Consider the following 20,167-nt stretch of genomic DNA (forward strand, 5'->3'; position numbering starts at 1 on the left):
TCACCCCACAGTCGTTGGCTCCGTCGCCACACATGCCCACGTAGTAGCTGCCAAAGGAGAAACCCCCGTTAGGCTCCTCTTGGAGATCAGCCCAAGGGCCTCCCCCCACCCTGCAAGACGACGGCTCAGCGCAACTGCCTAGAGCCAAGTGCTGGGGGGGGGCAGCAGTGGGGCTTCAAGGGGATTCTCCTCCCCCGCTGGGAGAGGGAAGGCAGCTTCCTCACAGGGCCCCCCCCGCTCCACCCACCAAGAGGCGCAGCCGCCCTGCCCCGCCCTTCCCCCAGTGCGAGGTCTCCAGGAGCCCTCTTGGATGCCCAGGCAAAGCTGGCGGGGAAGGACAGAAGGCCCCATCCCGAGAGGCAAAGGTGAGCAGCTGCTCGCAGGGGGACCAGACCCCCCACTGCTCTGACCGTTGTGGGAAGGAGGGGGGGGGCATGAGAGAGGTTTAGAGCATTATGCAAAGGGGGGGGGAGAGACTCGACCAAGACAAATTCCTCTCCCTCACCCAAAATGCTAGCCCTCCAATGAAGCCACTGGGAAACAGGTTCAGAGCAGACAGAAGGAAAAACTGCTTTCCAGAGAGAACGTGGAACTCACTGCTAGAGGAGGTGGTGATCGCCTCAGGAACAGGGAGCTTATAAAGGGGGTTACAGACTCATGGAGGAGGATTCATGGTGACTGAGGGGAACCTCCACAGTCAGAGGCACTCATCCTTTGAATTCCAACACCAGGAGCCAATGTGAAGGGAAGGCCTCAGCCTCTGTGCCCTGCTGTTGGCTATGCAGAGGACCCCGCTGGACTCAGTGAAAGGCAGAATGCTGGACTAGGTGGACCTTCACTGGTCTGATCCTGATGCTCTTATGAAGGCCTCGGCCTCTCTGCCCTGTTACTGGCCCTCCAGAGGAACTGGTTGGCCACTGTGTGAGACAGGAGGCTGGACTAGAGGGACCCTCACTGGTCTGACCCAGCAGGGCTCTTCTGATATTCTTCTCAGGGGAAGGCCTCAGCCTCTCTGCCCTGTGGTTGGCCCTCCAGAGGAACGGGCTGGCCACTGTGTGAGACAGGAGGTTGGACTAGATGGATCCTCACTGGTCTGACCCAGCAGGGCTCTTCTGATGCTCTTCTCAGGGGAAGGCCTCAGCCTCTCTGCCCTGTGGTTGGCTCTCCAGAGGAACTGGTTGGCCACTGTGTGAGACAGGAGGCTGGACTAGATGGACCCTCCCTGGTCTGACGCAGCAGGGCTCTTCTGATGTTCTTCTCAGGGGAAGGTCTTGGCCTCTCTGCCCTGTGGTTGGCCCTCCAGAGGAACTAGTTGGCCCCTGTGTGAGGCAGGAGGCTGGACTAGATGGACCCTCACTGCTCTGACCCAGCAGGGCTCTTCTGAGGTTCTTCTCAGGGGAAGGTCTTGGCCTCTCTGCCCTGTGGTTGGCCCTCCAGAGGAACTGGTTGGCCCCTGTGTGAGACAGGAGGCTGGACTAGATGGACTCTCCCTGGTCTAATTCAGCAGGGCTTTTCTGATGCTCTTTTCCGGGGAAGACCTCAGCCTCTCTGCCTTGTTGGCCCTCCAGAGGAACTGGTTGGCTACTGTGTGAGACAGGAGGCTGGACTGGATGGACCCTCCCTGGTCTGATCCAATAGGGCTCTTCTGATGTTCTTCTCAGGGGAAGGCCTTGGCCTCTCTTCCCTGTTGTTGGCCCTCCAGAGGAAGTGACTGGCCCCTGTGTGAGACAGGAGGCTGGACTAGAGGGACCCTGTCTGGTCTGACCCAGCAGGGCTCTTCTGATGTTCTTCTCAGGGGAAGGCCTCAGCCTCTCTGCCCTGTTGTTGGCCCTCCAGAGGAACTGGCTGGCCACTGTGTGAGACAGGAGGCTGGACTCGATGGAACCTCTCTGGTCTGACCCAGCTGGGCTCTTCTGATGTTCTTCTCAGGGGAAGGCCTCGGCCTCTCTGCCCTGTTGTTGGTCCTCCAGAGGAACTGGCTGGCCACTGTGTGAGACAGCATGCTGGACTAGATGGACCCTCACTGGTCTGACCCAGCTGGGCTCTTCTGATGTTCTTCTCAGGGGAAGGCCTCGGCCTCTCTGCCCTGTTGCTGGCCCTGCAGAGGAACTGGCTGGCCACTGTGTGAGACAGGAGGCTGGACTAGATGGACCCTCACTGGTCTGACCCACCAGAGCTCTTCTGATGTTATTCTCAGGGGAAGGCCTCGGCCTCTCTGCCCTGTTGTTGGCCCTCCAGAGGAACTGGTTGGCCACTGTGTTGGACAGGAGGCTGGACTAGAGGGACCCTGTCTGGTCTGACCCAGCTGGGCTCTTCTGATGTTCTTCTCAGGGGAAGGCCTCAGCCTCTCTGCCCTGTGGTTGGCCCTCCAGAGGAACTGGCTGGCCCCTGTGTGAGACAGGAGGCTGGACTCGATGGAACCTCTCTGGTCTGACCCAGCTGGGCTCTTCTGATGTTCTTCTCAGGGGAAGGCCTCGGCCTCTCTGCCCTGTTGCTGGCCCTCCAGAGGAACTGGCTGGCCCCTGTGTGAGACAGGAGGCTGGACTGGATGGACCCTCCCTGGTGTGACCCAGCAGGGCTCTTCTGATGTTCTTCTCAGGGGAAGGCCTCAGCCTCTCTGCCCTGTGGTTGGCCCTCCAGAGGAACTGGCTGGCCACTGTGTGAGACAGGAGGCTGGACTCGATGGAACCTCTCTGGTCTGACCCAGCTGGGCTCTTCTGATGTTCTTCTCAGGGGAAGGCCTCGGCCTCTCTGCCCTGTTGTTGGTCCTCCAGAGGAACTGGCTGGGCACTGTGTGAGACAGCATGCTGGACTAGATGGACCCTCACTGGTCTGACCCAGCTGGGCTCTTCTGATGTTCTTCTCAGGGGAAGGCCTCGGCCTCTCTGCCCTGTTGCTGGCCCTCCAGAGGAACTGGCTGGCCCCTGTGTGAGACAGGAGGCTGGACTGGATGGACCCTCCCTGGTGTGACCCAGCAGGGCTCTTCTGATGTTCTTCTCAGGGGAAGGCCTCGGCCCCTCTGCCCTGTTGTTGGCCCTCCAGAGGAACTGGCTGGCCCCTGTGTGAGACAGGAGGCTGGACTAGATGGACCCTCACTGGTCTGACCCACCAGAGCTCTTCTGATGTTATTCTCAGGGGAAGGCCTCGGCCTCTCTGCCCTGTTGTTGGCCCTCCAGAGGAACTGGTTGGCCACTGTGTTGGACAGGAGGCTGGACTAGAGGGACCCTGTCTGGTCTGACCCAGCAGGGCTCTTCTGATGTTCTTCTCAGGGGAAGGCCTCAGCCTCTCTGCCCTGTGGTTGGCCCTCCAGAGGAACTGGCTGGCCACTGTGTGAGACAGGAGGCTGGACTCGATGGAACCTCTCTGGTCTGACCCAGCTGGGCTCTTCTGATGTTCTTCTCAGGGGAAGGCCTCGGCCTCTCTGCCCTGTGGTTGGTCCTCCAGAGGAACTGGCTGGCCACTGTGTGAGACAGCATGCTGGACTAGATGGACCCTCACTGGTCTGACCCAGCTGGGCTCTTCTGATGTTCTTCTCAGGGGAAGGCCTCGGCCTCTCTGCCCTGTTGCTGGCCCTCCAGAGGAACTGGCTGGCCACTGTGTGAGACAGGAGGCTGGACTAGATGGACCCTCCCTGGTGTGACCCAGCAGGGCTCTTCTGATGTTCTTCTCAGGGGAAGGCCTCGGCCTCTCTGCCCTGTTGCTGGCCCTCCAGAGGAACTGGCTGGCCACTGTGTGAAACAGGAGGCTGGACTGGATAAACCCTCCCTGGCTTGACCTAGCGAGGCTCTCCTGATGTTGTTCTCAGGGGAAGGCCTCGGCCTCTCTGCCCTGTTGTTGGCCCTCCAGAGGAACTGGTTGGCCACTGTGTTGGACAGGAGGCTGGACTGGATGGACCCTCCCTGGCTTGACCTAGCGAGGCTCTCCTGATGTTCTTAGGCAAGCGAAAACATTCCTTTTACCCAGGTGTATCTGCTTCTACTGTTTTACAGCCTGCTTCATCTAACGTCCTTTTAGGCTGCTCAGTGTGTAATTTATGCTGTTTCCTTGCCCTGACTCGTCCTAGCGGCTTTGGGGTCTTGTCTGAGCTCTACACCACCCTGAGCGGAAGCAGCCCAGGCACCTCCCAGACAAGCCCTGCCTCACGGGGTTGGGCCACCAACACAGAAACGAGTGCGCAGAGTGGGACAAACGAGGCAAGAAAACCTGGGAGCAGCAGCGGAAGAAGAGGGCAGGTTCCCAAAGCCAAAGCCTCCCCCCCAGCCCAGCCCCTTGGCTCAGACTCAGGGGTAAGACTCCCTCTAAGCTGTGGAGCCTTGGGAGCAAGAACTGTATTTTGTGAGCCCACCCTCCCCACCCACCCTCTCTGTAGCTCCCTGGCCTGGCTGCTCCCCGGAAGGGGCACGTCCTGTAGCCCCTCGCTGGTCCCAGGGAGCCCCAGCACAAGGGTGTGCCCCTGCCCACGGACACTGCTTCCCTCCCACACCAACTCTGCGCAGGATCCAGCGGCTGGGCCAGGCCAGTGAGGGCCCACCTAGACCAGCACCTGCTTCACACCAGGGCCCATCAGCTGCTCCACAAGGCTGACCAGAGGGGGGGCTCAGCAGCTGAGCCCCCCCCCCCCCGATGCTGCCTCTCAGCTTCTCCCCTCCACACACACGCACAGAGGCTGCCTTTCAGCCTGGTGGCCACAGGGGGGTGGGCCTCTCCTCTCCTCTCCTCCCCCACCACTCCTCCCCTGGCAGCAAACCCCGCAGTTCAGCTGCTTCTCAGGGAAAGCAGGATTTCCTTTGCCCATCTGGACTCATCAGCTGTTTCCCTCCGGTGCCTCCAGCCGAGGAGAAGAAGGGAGGATTGGGGCCTGCTGGGAAGTCAGAGGGAACTGAGCAGCCCTGAGGCCCGACTCTGCCCCTCACCAGGCCTGCTGTCAGAGGAGGCCACACCCCAGAGCTGCTGCTGCGGAGGCAGCCGGGGCACAAGGAGCAGCTACTCACTCCACGCTCTGCAGCGCTTCCACCAGCTGGGTCTTCTGGTCTGGGGCCATGCGAGCAAACACTGTGCCGTGCAGGACGAGCTGTGGGGGCAACGAGACAGGCACGGTTTGGGCCTGAGAGCCAGAGGGGCTGTGACCCAGGAAAGGCAGCAGCTCTGCTCTCAGCCTCACCCACCTCACAGGGTTGTTGTTGTTGTGAGGAGAGGAGACCGTGTCAGCCACCGAGGGTCCCCCAGGGGGAGGATGGAGGGCAGGCGAAAGAGGGGACTTGGGCAGCGCTGGGCAGAAGCGTTTCTGAAGCCTCCAGCCGGGGCGGGGATGGGGCAAGGGGAGGTTGGGGGCAGGCGTGGGCTGTCTGGGGGCAGCTCTCAAAACTAAGGCCGGCCTTCCCACTGCAGTGCCGTGAAGAAAGCAAATACTGTGCGACAAGGAGCCCTCTGCTGGACATGTGGGGCACTGCAGCTGTGGGAAAGGGGGGGGAGGCATACGGGGGGGGGGGCCATTGCAGGCACAGCCACACACTCAGCAACACAGCTGCCCCTTCAGAAAGGAAAGCCACAAACCGCAGAGCTCAGTACAAAGTGGCACCCAGAAGCCCCGCGTGTGCCCTGCGGGGGTCTTCCAGGTGCCCCTCAAGGGACTCTCACCCACCTGAACCCAGAGCTCAGGGCTTGCGCCTGGCCTGCTCCACAAACCCACCCACCCCTCTATAATGTTTAGAACCCCCATTTCCCCATGGGGAGCGTCTTGGGCAGGAGGGGCAGTGCCAGCTAGGCAGCTCCAAGAGGCCAGGCCATGCACACACCTTTGGCAGGAGGTCCAGAAAGTGCTCCTGGATGATTGCGAAGGACTTCCCGCTCATGGCAAAGTGGTGCTTGGTCACGGGGACGTCCTCCAGGTTCTCCGGGGCCAGCTTCAGAGGGATCTTCTGCCCAAGGGGGGGGGGGGAAGAAACATCACTGGACAAGTCACCCAGCTGCCCACCCCCTCCCTCTCCCGCCTGGGCTCCGCGAGCAGGGCAACCTCCTCCCACCATGCCGCTTCCACACCCCCCCATGCACACATCTTTGGCCCAGGACAGATCTTTATCCTCCCCGTGGGGCAAAGGGCAACTTTAGGGGAAGGCAAACAAGACAGGGGAGCCTCAGCCCCGTGGATAACAACCTCTGCTCGGGAGGCCTCACCCAGCCACTGAGGCCCCACCCCTGCTGGTTCTGGCCCTCCCCCGGGCTCCACTCAGGACCCACCTGGACTCTGCCAAGAGACCCCCCCCCACACCCCCCACAGGCAGAGGGCAGGACTGAGAGCTACCTCTGGGTGAATGGCGGGTGAGGGATCGGTGCTCTTGCTGAGCATGTCTGCGTAGTGCCAGTTGATCTTGGCGGGCTGCCCGTCCTTCGGAGCCAGGGCTTCCGCCACGATCACCTTGTCGGGAGGCTGGATCATCCCGCAGTCCCTGGCCACAGAGATGGCGGTCAGCAGGTTGTCCCCTGTGAAGCAAGCAGAGTGGGAGGGAGGGAGGCTGAGGCTGGGGCTCCGCCGCTGCTCCCCCGTCCAGCTGCCTCCTCCTACCCCAGGCCCACTCGTCCATCAAGGCCAGCCAGACCGGCAGCGGCCGCTCCACAGGAGCTCAGGAGGACCCTTTCCCACCACCTCTTCCCCGACCAATCCCGGCTGCGGAGGCCGCCTGGGATCGAACCCAGGACTTTCTGCCCCTGAGGCAGAGTCCCGCTTCACCACAGCAACGTCTTCAATAAATGGGCCACCAGTTTTTCCTTCCCAAGCTTCTGGTTTTGCATTAGGCAACATTTGGCTTAGATGTTTTTAACTCGGCATTGGGAACATTTGGTCAAACTTGCTTCTCAGAGAGAAGAATCAATCCTAGAAGAGTTGGAAGGGTCATCTAGTCCAACCCCCTGCACAATGCAGGAAACCCTCAAAGACCTACCTCAAGAAAAGGCCTCCTGACCGCAGCGCTGCACAACACGCCCCAGCCCAGTGTGTCCCTCTAGCACAACACGCCCCAGCCCAGTGTGTCCCTCTAGCACAACACACCCAGCCTCAGCTGCAGCACACCTAGGATGCTCTCAGGGCCCTTCAACCACAGGATGCCAAGCCCTGCAAAAGCTCCCTCCGAGTTGTGGCTGAGTGTCTCATCGGCCTGCCCTCAGCCACGGTGCCCCAGGAAACACACACCCTCCGAGGCAGAAGAGACCACTGGGGCACCCTGGGGGAGGAGCCCTTGGCCTTGCGAGTCTTCCAGGCACCTGACTGGCTGTTGTGGGAAACAAGATGCTGCATGGCTCAGGGGAAGAGCTTCTGCCTGGTGCGCAGAAGCCTGGAGTTGGAAGGGACCTCCAGGGGCATTTAGTGCAACCCCCTGCACAATGCAGGAAACTCACAAACACCTCCCCCTAAAAACCTCCAAGGAAGGAGAGCCCACCACCTCCTGAGTAGGAAGCCTGTTAGAATCATAGAAGAGTTGGAAGGGACCTCCAGGGTCATCTAGTCCAATCCCATGCACAATGCAGGAAACTCACAAACACCTCCCCCTAAATTCACAGGTTCTTCATTGCTGTCAGAGGGCCATCTAGCCTCTGTTGAAAAACCTCCAAGAAAGGAGAGCCCACCACCTCCCAAGGAGGAAGCCTGTTCCACTGAGGAACCGCTCTAAACTCACAAATACCTCCCCCTAAATCCACAGGATCTTCATTGCTGTCAGATGGCCATCTAGCCTCTACTTAAAAACCTCCAAGGAAGGAGAGCCCACCACCTCCCCAGGAGGAAGCCTGTTCCACTGAGGAACCGCTCTAATGGTAGGGAAGTTCATAGAATCCTAGAGTTGAAAGGGACCTCTAGGGTCATCTAGTCCAACGGCCTGCACAATGCAGGAAACTCACAAAAACCTCCCCCTAAATTCCAGGATCTTCATTGCTGTCAGGTGGCCATCTAGCCTCTGTTGAAAAATCTAGAATCCTAGAGTTGGAAGGAATCTCCAGGGTCACCTAGTCCAACCCCCTGCACAATGCAGGAAACACACAAACACCTCCCCCTAAATTCACAGGATCTTCATTGCTGTCAGATGGCCATCTAGCCTCTGCTTACAAACCTCCAAGGAAGGAGAGCCCACCAGCTCCCGGGGAGGAAGCCTGCTGCACCCACAGACCTGACTTCCACGGGTCTCTTTAATCCCCTCTTAAAGCTGTCTAAGCTGTATTATCGGGGTGGGGTGGGTGGGGGGAGATGGACCTCTTTTGATTTGAGAAGGTCCCAGGTTCAATCCCCGCCAGCATCTCCAGTGGGAAGGACTGCAGGAAGCAGCTGATATGGAAGAGCTCTCTCTCTCTCTCTCTCCCTCCACCTGGGGACCCGGGAAAGCTGCTGCCAGTCTGAGGGCCGGATTCAGCACAAGCAACTTCACGTCATCCCCCCCGCCCCGCCCCTGGTATGGCCCTGCTGGCTTGCTGGATCTTTTCCCAAAGCTGCCTCGTAAGAGCCCCTTGACGGCCCCCTGCCAGAAGCAGTTCCCAGGGCCCAGCAGCTCCCTGCCTGCACCCCCAACCTCCAGCCCCCCAAGCAGCAGCAGCAGGGTTTGCTCACCTGTCACCATGACGGTGCGGATGCTGGCTCTGTGCAGCTCCTCCAGCACGGCCGGAGTTTCTCCCTTGAGTTTATTCTGCATGATAATTAAGCCCAAGAAACCCATATTGGCCTCAATGGCCTCTCTGCGAGGGAGAAAGAGAAAGAGAAGAAACACCATTACGGAACCCTCCTGCCTCCCGGCCCAGGCCCTCCTTGGGGGTTTCTCACCACTGCAGGGGGGGGGGCGGTCCCTTGCGTCGCCATGGCCACCCACAGGCCTGACTTCAATGGGTTTCTCCAATCCCCTCTTAAAGCTGTATTACCAGGCGGCGGGGAGGGACCTTGTTCCACTCTCTTCACCCCATGCATAATTTTATAAACCTCTGTCATGTTCCCCCCATCTCTTTTCTGAACGGAAAAGTCCCTGGCTCTTCAGCCTCTCCTCAAAGGGAAGAAGCTCCATGCCCCGCCCCCCCCCCCATGATCCTGGTTGCCCTCCTCTGGACTCTTTCCAGCTCTGCAAGGTCCTTTTGGAGACAGGGGGCCAGAACTGGACAAAGCATATTCCAGTTATTTCCTAACGTTTCCCAGCATGGACTTTTGCCTTTTTCACAGCTGCCCCTCACAGACATGGCGTTTTCATTGTGCTTTCCACTACGACCCCGAGATCTCTTTCACCCTCAGTCTCTGCCACTTCAGAACCCACCAGAATAGATTTGAACCTGGGAGTTCTTGTTCCTTTCAGGCACCTGCATCTGCCACACTGTGACCCCCTCACCCAATTCAGACAGAACCTCTTCAAAACCAGCTCTGCTTTTCACCATTTTGGTATCATCTGCAAACTTGGCTACTACATTCCTCACCCCCAACGACAAAGAACTGAGGCACAAACCCAAAAGCACCGGCCCCCATACCCATCCTTCTGGAACCCCCCTTTCTTGCACAAGACTTCCAGAAATACACTTGACAACTGCATTGCAATATATGCACTTTTGCACTGTGGTTTATGAAGGCCTTTCTTTTGCATTTGCACTGTTTTAACTATTTTGTATAGGAAATATGTGATTGAAATACCTAGATGCACTAGTGATGCTACTTCTGGGCATTTGTGATTTGAAGCCCTGCCTTGGCTGGCAAGCTGCCTCTCCTCTCCCCCTGCCCCCCTCCAGCAACTTGTTTCTGAGCCCCCGTCCACTCCCTCCTCCGTCACCCGGCCTGCTCACGGCAACGTCATGCTTCTAGGCCCACCTCCTGACAGCTTTGCCCCAAGAGCTCATCCGAAGGCTGCTCTGCCTCTTTTTGCATACTGAAGGGCCAGCAGCCTGGTCCCCTCCCTGGTTCCAGCCCTCTCTTCTGCAGGAACAGCCAGCCAGACTGCCCTCCCTCCCTCCCAGCTACTGTGGAAGCCAGCTGGACCTTGGCTCTGACCCAACCACGCAATGCTGGCTCTCTCTGAGCCCCGTGCCCCGGGGGGGGGGGGGAGCTCACGCCAGTCTGCCCTGCAGCAGAACCAGGGAGGCAGTGTGTCCACTGGCCCCACTCCAAGAGAAGGGGGAGAGAAGTCCCCAACCACCCCACCCAGACCCTGCTGCTGCTGCTTGGAGCCTGCAAATGACAGAGAAGATACTCTCCGTGTTACAAAACAATATCAAAATACAATTACAATACTTTCCATTCACAACATAGTATTGCAATGCAAATTTCAGTAACAAATTCAGTGACAAATACAATCCAAAGCACACAACTTCACTACTGTCCATAAGATGATAGGTTCTTTCCAAACAATACAGTCCGACGATGCAAAACTGGTCTGTTCTCGTTTCGGATCCTTATGATATCATCTTATGGACAGCAGTGAAGTTGTGTGCTTTGGATGGTATTTGTCACTGAATTTGTTACTGAAATTTACATTGTAATACTATGTTGTGCATGGAAAGTATTGTAATTATATTTTGATATTGTTTTGTAACACGGAGAGTATCTTCTCTGTCATTTCCTGATTGTTAACCTCCTGATTCTTAACCTGGCATTGTTTGACGCTGCTTTGAGCCTGGGCAGGGAAACTTACCTGCCCACATTCTGCACTCTGTGCCAAGTCAGCCGGGACTCCAGCCTCCGGTGAGCGACGGCAATGACTCGCAACCCCTGCTTGGTGTATTCTTCCAGCACCCGCTCAAAGTCAACAGGCACTAGCAAAGGAAGAGACAGAGCAGCCTCAGACGGGATCGCAGCCCCCCCCCACTGCAGCGGCCGAGGGTCCCCGGCACCCCTCCCCCTTTACCTGTCTCGGGCTTGCACAAGCCAGCCACCACCTCAGGTGCCCCCTTCACGTAGGCATCCATCTTCTTCTGCCCCAGGGCTCTGGCCACCACACACATCCGCTGCAATGCAGACGAAAACGGGAACTGCCGCACGATCCCAATCTCGTAAGTGGCCTGATCCAGCAAGAGGCAGGAGGAGGAAGCAAAGACGAGCGTCAGGCTGACCCACCCGCCTGCCCAGTTTGGGAAGCCCCAAACCCAAGAGGAAGAGCAAAGGGACTCACCGGAAGCTCAAACAGCTCCTGCCAAAGGAACGAGAGAGAGAGAGGAAGAGGCGTCACCTCACTGGCCCAGCCCAAAGCACAACTAGCACACAGCTGCTGCTGCTCCCCCCCCTCAGACAGGCATGCAGGGCTGGATCAGTGCCCACCCCCCTTGCCCTCCCCGAATTCCCTCAGAAACCACCCCTGGCATGCAGCCTCCACAGAACACCCCCCCCTTACTTAACAATGAAACTAAACCTCAGCATTTGCAACTGGAATGGGACTGCAATCTTCTCGCTGACCCCCAGCCCCACTGTCTGTCAGAGTGACGGGACCTAAGCCTGGATGCAACCCTTCCTCCTGCCCTCCTTCCTGTGATCCGCCGAAGTTCACAGGATCCTCATTGCTGTCAGGTAGCCACCCAGCCTCCAAGAAGAAGAGGATGATATTGGATTTATATCCCGCCCTCCGCTTCGAAGGGTCTCAAGAGTTGCTCACAATCTCCTTTCCCTTCCTCCCCCACAACAGACACCCTGTGAGGTAGATGAAGATATTGGCTTTATATCCCGCCCTCCACTCCGAAGAGTCTCAGAGCGGCTCACAATCTCCTTTACCTTCCTCCCCCACAACAGACACCCTGTGAGGTAGATGAAGATACTGGATTTATATCCCGCCCTCCACTCCAAAGAGTCTCAGAGCGGCTCACAATCTCCTTTCCCTTCCTCCCCCACAACAGACACCCTGTGAGGTAGATGAAGGTATTGGATTTATATCCCGCCCTCCACTCCGAAGAGTCTCAGAGCGGCTCACAATCTCCTTTCCCTTCCTCCCCCACAACAGACACCCTGTGAGGTAGATGAAGATATTGGATTTATATCCCGCTCTCCACTCCGAAGAGTCTCAGAGTGGCTCACCATCTCCTTTCCCTTCCCCCCCACAATAGACACCCTGTGAGGTAGATGAAGATATTTGATTTATATCCCGCCCTCCACTCCGAAGAGTCTCAGAGTGGTTCACAATCTCCTATATCTTCCTCCCCCACAACAGACACCCTGTGAGGTGGGTGGGGCTGGAGAGGGCTCTCACAGCAGCTGCCCTTTCAAGGACAACCTCTGCCAGAGCTATGGCTAACCCAAGGCCATGCCAGCAGGTGCAAGTGGAGGAGGGGGGAATCAAACCCGGTTCTCCCAGATAAGAGTCTGCACACTTCACTACTACACCAAACGGGCTCTCCAAGGAAAGAGAGCCCACCCCCCCGCCCACCTCCCGAGGAGGAGGAGGAAGTCTGTCCCAGGACTGCTGAGTTCACTTAGGAGCCCTTGAGGAGGAACTGCATCAAAGGCTTTCTGGAAGTCCAGGGAAACATCTACTACTTGTCCACATGTTTGTTCACCCTCCCCCCCCCAAAAAAAAGACCTATAAAAAGTTGGTGAGAGAGAAGATCTTCCCTGCTGAATCCATGCTGATTTCTTTCTCCATAGTTTCGGTTCATCGGTATGCCTACTAATTCTGCCTTTAAGAATGGATGGATTCCACACTGGCCCGCAGCCACCAGGACACCCATAACCCCACCCCCCGCCGCAGGGACTGACAGCATCGCTCCTGTCCATCTGGGACATCAGGGGTAACTCCCTGCCCTGGGGGCACTTTCCAAGCGACTGGTTCTTGGCCTGGTTCCAGCCCTGTCCCAGGGACTTTAGGACGCACAAGCTCCCCAGGGGAAACTCAACGTCCTCTTCTCATTTCCGTCACCCCAGGACAAAACTGCTTGTCTCACAGGGCTAACTGCTCTCCGCAGGCTCAGGTGGGCAGCCGTGTTGGTCCGAAGCAATGGAACTAAGGCCTTTTGTTCCATTGCTTCCCAAAACGGTGGGCACGTGCACCAGCAGACTCAATGGCACACATCTGTAGGACAGCTGGGTTGTCTCATGCAGTCAGCCCGTCAGCCTCAGAAGGCAACCTTGTCCGGCAGCAGCAGGACCACCAGAGTTGAGACTTGAGAGAGCCACAAGATTTTCGGGGGGAGGGGGCATCTTTCGAGAGCCAAAGCTCCCTTCGTCAGGGACTCCTGCGGTCAAATACCCTCCAGTTTCATGGGGGGTTGTCATCTGCAAACACCACCAATCAACCTGAAGGAACCCATCATTCCTCACCCATCCCCACCAACAAACCTATTTCCCCCTGTGCTCTTGGGCAAGATGAAATTGCTGTATGAAGTGGCCCAATTTCTCCCCCCCCCCTGCCACATCCCCGCTGAGGGCACCAAGGCAGGGTCCCCCACAAGCTAGGGGGGCAGAGGCCACTGTGCCCCACACCACCCCAAGCACACCAGAGACCCCGCTGCTGGGGACAAGCAGGAGAAGGGGGGAGAGCACACAGGCCGGGGCCCCTTCCTACCAGGTCTTCGCTCGCTGCCGGCTGGGGCTCCGGAAGAAGCTGCTTTGGTGGCCGGACCACGGTGGGCATAATGCGGTTGTGAAGGGCCGTCTCCTCCTCCGTCGCCTCTTCCAGAATCTGCAGGAAACACAGTTGCAGGTTTCAAGAGGAGGTAACTGCAGCACCATATTCCATGGGCAAAGACAGCAGGCAGGGCTCAGGGAGGGCTGTGGCTCGGTGCACAGGAGGCCCCCGGGCTCAATCCCCCCTGGCAGCATCCCCAGTATTTTGAAAAAGCATCCAGTGGGAGGTGATGTGAAAAATCTCTGAGAGTCAGGAGAGCCGCTGCCCACCAGGGGAGACAACAGGGACTGATTCAGGAAAAGGCAGCTTCCTGAGAGCTCGAGAGTCATGAAGTAAAAGGACAGGTCCTCTTGTGGATCAAAAACTGGCTGAGTAATAGGAAGCAGAGAGTGAGTATAAATGGGCAGTCTTCGCAGTGGAGGACGGTAAGCAGTGGGGTGCCGCAGGGCTCGGTACTGGGTCCCATGCTCTTTAACTTGTTCATAAATGATTTAGAGTTGGGAGTGAGCAGTGAAGTGGCCAAGTTTGCGGATGACACTAAATTGTTCAGGGTGGTGAGAACCAGAGAGGATTGTGAGGAACTCCAAAGGGATCTGTTGAGGCTGGGTGAGTGGGCGTCAACGTGGCAGATGCGGTTCAATGTGGCCAAGTGCAAAGTAATGCACATTGGGGCTAAGAATCCCAGCTACAAATACAAGTTGATGGGGTGTGAACTGGCAGAGACTGATCAAGAGAGAGATCTTGGGGTCATGATAGATAACTCACTGAAAGTGTCAAGACAGTGTGCGTTTGCAATAAAAAAGGCCAATGCCATGCTGGGAATTATTAGGAAGGGAATTGAAAACAAATCAGCCAGTATCATAATGCCCCTGTATAAATCAATGGTGCGGTCTCATTTGGAGTACTGTGTGCAGTTCTGGTCGCCGCACCTCAAAAAGGATATTATAGCATTGGAAAAAGTGCAGAAAAGGGCAACTAGAATGATTACAGGCTTGAAACACTTTCCCTATGAAGAAAGGTTAAAACGCTTGGGGCTCTTTAGCTTGGAGAAACGTTGACTGCGGGGTGACATGATAGAGGTTTACAAGATTATGCATGGAATGGAGAAGGTAGAGAAAGAAGTACTTTTCTCCCTTTCTCACAATACAAGAACTCATGGGCATTCAATGAAATTGCTGAGCAGTCGGGTTAGAACGGATAAAAGGAAGTACTTCTTCACACAAAGGGTGATTAGCATGTGGAATTCACTGCCACAGGAGGTGGTGGCAGCCACAAGTATAGCCACCTTCAAGAGGGGTTTAGATAAAAATATGGAGCAGAGGTCCATCAGTGGCTATTAGCCACAGTGTGTATATATATGTATATGTGTGTGTGTGTGTGTGTGTGTGTGTATGTGTGTATGTGTGTGTGTGTGTGTATGTATATATATATATATATATATTATTGGCCAGGGCCACTGGCCTGATCCAACATGGCTTCTCTTATGTTCTTATGTGACACAGAGTGTTGGACTGGAGGGGCCACTGGCCTGATCCAACATGGCTTCTCTTATGTGACACAGAGTGTTGGACTGGAGGGGCCACTGGCCTGATCCAACATGGCTTCTCTTATGTTCTTATGTGACACAGAGTGTTGGACTGGAGGGGCCACTGGCCTGATCCAACATGGCTTCTCTTATGTTCTTATGTTCATTTCTGGGAAGGGGCCTGTCTCTGCTGGGCATGCAGAAGGTCCCTGGTTCAATCCCCCTGGAAGCATCTCCAGTTTGTGTTTTCTTTTTTTAAGGACCCAGCAGTGGGTGATGCAAAAGACCTGAGGGCCAGGAAACCCCCTGCCAGTCTAGGTGGACCGTACAGACACAGTGGTTCCCCCCCGCCCCGCAGTGGTCTGATCCAGCAGCAGGCAGCTTGATGAGCTCTTATGTACAGCCTGCTCCCCTTGAGAGACATGGGAACGGGGGGGGGGGGGGCTGCATTCCAGCCACAACAAGTTGCCTCACTAGCTGCACAGGCCAGGGAGGGCTAGGGAAAAGCACTGGCCACCAGGGGCAAAATGGCCTCTTTCCTTGGTGTCTGTCCATCTGCCAGAAGCTTGCCCTTTAAGGCTAGCAACAGGAGCAGAATGTTTGGGGGCTGTACGTGTGTGTAGTTTTTATTACAGCTAATGACAAGCACAACAGCATTCATCTTTTTATGGTGACTTAGAATCAAAGAGTTGGAAGGGTCACCTAGTCCAACCCCCTGCACAATGCTGGAAATTCACAAACCCCTCCCCCTGACCCCCCCCCCCCTCCAGGCCCCTTTTCTGGCCTTCTGGGCCTGACTTGGCTTCTCACCCAGCCTGTGGCTTCAAACATCTTCAGATCCAGAGGGTCCCCCGAGATCACGCCTTCAATCTTGGTGAGGGAGTGACATGCTGCCATGCAGGCAATGAAGGGAGACTTGACCAGCGGTTTGCTGAAAGCGTTTTCTTCTGGCAAAAGGAAGCTGAGCACAGAAACGATCGACATCAGTCTGGCACTTTAGCTCTGCTTCTAACACAGAACATCAGACCTCTACATTCTCAGACATCCCTTTAGGTAAAGGGCTTGAGGGAACAATTTTCTTTCAGTAACCTGGGAGAGGGGAGTGCAGCAGAGAAGAGGTGCTGGTTTTGCAGAGGACGCAAAACATTCAGGGCAACTAAAGGTAAATGTAACTGGCTTCTTTTTAAGTAATAGCTATGATAGGGTTTCCTGCATCCCCTCTCATCTATGGGGCAGCTCAGCAGTCCAGGAAATTGTGTCCCCCCTGATCAAGAGTCACACAAGTACATATGAACATATAAAGCTGCCTTCTACTGAATCAGACCTTTGGTCCATCAAAGTCAGTATCGTCTACTCAGACTGGCAGCGGCTCTCCAGGGTCTCCAGCGGAGGTTTTTCACGCCTCTTTGCCTGGACCCTTTTGAGTTGGAGATGCCAGGGATTGAACCTGGGACCTTCTGCTTACCAAGCAGATGCTGTACCACTGAGCCACTGTCCCTCCCTAAAGTCACTCTTTTATACTGAGACTGGCAGCGGCTCTCCAGGATCTCAGGCTGAGGTTTTTCATGCCTACTTGCCTGGACCCTTTTTAGTTGGAGATGCCGGGGATTGAACCTGGGACCATCTGCTTACCAAGCAGATGCTCTGCCACTGAGCCACAGCCCCATTCATGGCTCTTCAGGGTCTCCAGCTGAGGTTTTTCACACCTACTTGCTGGACCCTTTTGAGTTGGAGATGCCAGTGGGGATTGAGCCTGGGACCTTCTGCTTCCCAAGCAGATGCTCTACCACTGAGCCACTGTCCCTCCCTAAAGTCACTCTTTTATACTGAGACTGGCAGCGGCTCTCCAGGGTCCCCAGCTGAGGTTTTTCATGCCTATTTGCCTGGACCCTTTTTAGTTGGAGATGCCGGGGATTGAACCTGGGACCTTCTGCTTCCCAAGCAGATGCTCTGCCACTGAGCCACCATCCCTCCCCTTACCTTGCCCTCGGCCCACTGGGACTAACCCCAAGGTCTGAAGTGCACGGCCTACAGCCTCCTAGCAGACTCACCCAAGCCCCTCCCCCAGATGCTCTCCTACTCCCTCCCAGCAACTGCAGCTTTCTTTAGCTTGGCTTGACAGGTACTTACCGAGCGTTTTCCACCCTTTGGATCCCCCAGAGATCAAGGCCGTCTTCAGTAAGAGTGCCTGTCTGCCAGGGAGGGAAAGCAACTTTAATAAGTCATGTTTGCAATTACTGGGAACATCTCTCAGGTCACTGGTGCAAATCCTCCTCTTTGTTCTGCTGCTGAAGCTCAACCGGCCCAGCCTGAGTGGGTGCCTGAGGGGGAGACTGAACTGCTCCGCCGGGGGGTCTTGCAAAAGGAAACGAAAGGTGGGAGAGAGGAGAGGAGGCAGCCTCTGCAATAAAGCGGGCTGAGACTCCTTCACTGGCTGGGGCAAATGGAAGCTGGGGGAGGGGAGGGGAGGGGGGAGCATCCAGACATAAGGATCTCAGTGCAGACAATGTTTGCACTCTCTGAACAGCCTCTGCCCCGCTCTGCCCATGCTCAAGTGACAGGAAACAGATGGAACAGAGGTCTCTCACTTTGCGCCAGCAGGGAAAAACTGCCCCTACCCACATGCCCAAGCAAGGGGTGGGGGCCCCTCCTCCTGCCCCCCCCCCCAGAAGTAGGTCAGACAACAACTGCTGCCCAGAGGCAGGGAAGGAAGAGCCCCTGCGGAAGGTGGACAGCTCTCCTCCCCACCCCCAGCTGTTACAGAGAAAACCAAATCCCAGGAAACGGGACACGGCACCCTGCCAGGCACTTCACTGGAACCCTTTCGCGATGCCCTTCCCCTCGCCACTTCCCGGGGACGGATCTCTCCTCCAGACCTGGCACAAGCTCCTCCATGCCCCTCTAGAAGTGGCGGCGGCGGGGGACAACTATGGAAAACCACAGAGCTTTTTTTGCAGCAGGAACTCCTTTGCATCTTAGGCCACGCCCCCCTGATGTAGCCAGTCTTCCTGGAAGAAGAGCCCTTTAAGGTCATGGAGGATTGGCTACATCAGGGGGTGTGGCCTAAGATGCAAAGGACTTCCTAAGAGAAAAAACCACCGTTTGAGAGGAAGCAGAGAAATGGGCCTTCCCGGAGAGCAGAGAGCAGGGCCGCCTGGTCCAAAGGACAAGAGAGCTCCAACCTGCACCGGCGCAGCCTGCTAAGGAAGGCCACTCTCCTCCACGCTGGGGTTGCAACCAACACGGAAAGGGGAACGGAGAACATTGTGAACTTTTCCCTCAGGCTTGTGCTGCTCGAACCCCGTGCATTTTCTCCCTAACAAAGGACTGATTCTTCTGTGGCGGTTCAGTGCCTACCCGCTGCTGCAGAAAAGGTTTAAGCTGAAAGTTTCATTAAAATGGTATTGGGGTCAGTTACAAATCAAAGCACAAGGGGAGAAAAACCATGAAATGTTCCCCACGCAAGGCGCTGAGGCTCCTAATGATTTCATCGTGGCAAAACTTCCACTGTACACAACAATAACTACAGCAGCACCAGTTAAAATAAGGAGGCCTCATCCAGCCAGGGGTTTCTCTATTTGAAGTTTTGAGTTGGAGGAGGAAGCACAAGAATCCCCCTTGATCCCCCAACCCAATGAGATAGACTGGGGAAGGGGGTTAAGGAAGAAGATGATACTGGATTTATATCCTGCCCTCCACTCCGAAGAGTCTCAGAGCGGCTCACAATCTCCTTTCCCTTCCTCCCCCACAACAGACACCCTGTGAGGTAGATGAAGATATTGGATTTATATTCCACCCTCCACTCCAAAGAGTCTCAGAGTGGCTCACAATCTCCTTTCCCTTCCTCCCCCACAACAGACACCCTGTGAGGTAGATGAAGATATTGGATTTATATTCCACCCTCCACTCCAAAGAGTCTCAGAGTGGCTCACAATCTCCTTTCCCTTCCTCCCCCACAACAGACACCCTGTGAGGTAGATGAAGATATTGGATTTATATCCCGCCCTCCACTCCGAAGAATCTCAGAGCGGCTCACAATCTCCTTTACCTTCCTCCCCCACAACAGACACCCTGTGAGGTAGATGAAGATATTGGATTTATATCCCGCCCTCCACTCCAAAGAGTCTCAGAGCGGCTCACAATCTCCTTTACCTTCCTCCCCCACAACAGACACCCTGTGAGGTAGATGAAGATATTGGATTTATATCCCGCCCTCCACTCCAAAGAGTCTCAGAGCGGCTCACAATCTCCTTTCCCTTCCTCCCCCACAACAGACACCCTGTGAGATGGGTGAGGCTAAGAGGACTCTCACAGCAGCTGCCCTTTCAAGGACAACCTCTGCCAGAGCTATGGCTGACCCAAGGCCATTCCAGCAGCTGCAAGTGGAGGAGTGGGGAATCAAACCCAGTTCTCCCAGATAAGAGTCCGCACACTTCACCACTGCACCAAACTGGCTCTCTAACAGGGTAGGCCTGTGCCCCCCACCCCATCCCTTTTCTTCCATTCCCATAAGAGACCAGTAAGCGTTGCCTTTGACTGAGGCAGGCTGGGGAGTTTGGCCAGGCCCTCTGTGGAAAACGCTGGCCCTGGCTTCCCACCACTTGAACAGCAATGGCCTAAACAGACAGGGGCTTGTATCTGCTGCCTCCAGGGTGTTCTGATGAGTTATTTCTTTCCTTTTCTTTCCCCCCGGCCAGGGTGAGCGGGGCAGTCACACTTCCGGTGCCCATGCCACACCCTCTGCCTCCAGCTCCGCACAATCCACACGCGGGCTCCGAAAGGGAAGGGCTGGCTGGTCTCGGCAGTGAGGCTGCAGGGGGTGTGGGCAGAGCTCCCCCCCAGCACAAGCAGAAGAGGAGGCCAAGAGGCCGCACCTTGTCAAAGCAGACGAGGTTCAGCTGCCCGCAGATGTTGATCCTTTGGGGGCTGATGCAGAAGATCCCGACCTTCTTCAACCGCCTCTGCGCATACACAATCCCAGCAGTCATTGCAGCGGGCAGGGCGGGGGGCACCGTGATGGTGATGATGTCCAGCGACTCGATGATGATGATCTTGGCAGGAACCTGACAGAGGAGGAGGAGGAGGA

General features: G+C 56.2%; 1 protein-coding gene across 1 annotated transcript in view; it reads right to left on the bottom strand.

Moving 5' to 3' along the window:
• Window positions 1-20,167, bottom strand: part of ATP13A3 (ATPase 13A3) — a 53,302-nt gene that overhangs the window by 25,800 nt on the left and 7,335 nt on the right. The window contains exons 12-23 of the mRNA XM_060242871.1: window positions 19,956-20,144; window positions 17,212-17,273; window positions 15,892-16,042; window positions 13,494-13,610; window positions 11,118-11,135; window positions 10,854-11,007; window positions 10,641-10,761; window positions 8,591-8,715; window positions 6,302-6,480; window positions 5,796-5,918; window positions 4,992-5,071; window positions 5-47 (exon numbers count right to left, since the gene is read on the bottom strand). Of these exons, the coding sequence (XP_060098854.1) occupies window positions 5-47; window positions 4,992-5,071; window positions 5,796-5,918; window positions 6,302-6,480; window positions 8,591-8,715; window positions 10,641-10,761; window positions 10,854-11,007; window positions 11,118-11,135; window positions 13,494-13,610; window positions 15,892-16,042; window positions 17,212-17,273; window positions 19,956-20,144 (1,362 nt within the window). The remainder of the gene's footprint in view (window positions 1-4; window positions 48-4,991; window positions 5,072-5,795; window positions 5,919-6,301; window positions 6,481-8,590; window positions 8,716-10,640; window positions 10,762-10,853; window positions 11,008-11,117; window positions 11,136-13,493; window positions 13,611-15,891; window positions 16,043-17,211; window positions 17,274-19,955; window positions 20,145-20,167) is intronic.

Source organism: Heteronotia binoei, chromosome 6 (assembly GCF_032191835.1).
Source record: "Heteronotia binoei isolate CCM8104 ecotype False Entrance Well chromosome 6, APGP_CSIRO_Hbin_v1, whole genome shotgun sequence".
NCBI lineage: Eukaryota > Metazoa > Chordata > Lepidosauria > Squamata > Gekkonidae > Heteronotia > Heteronotia binoei.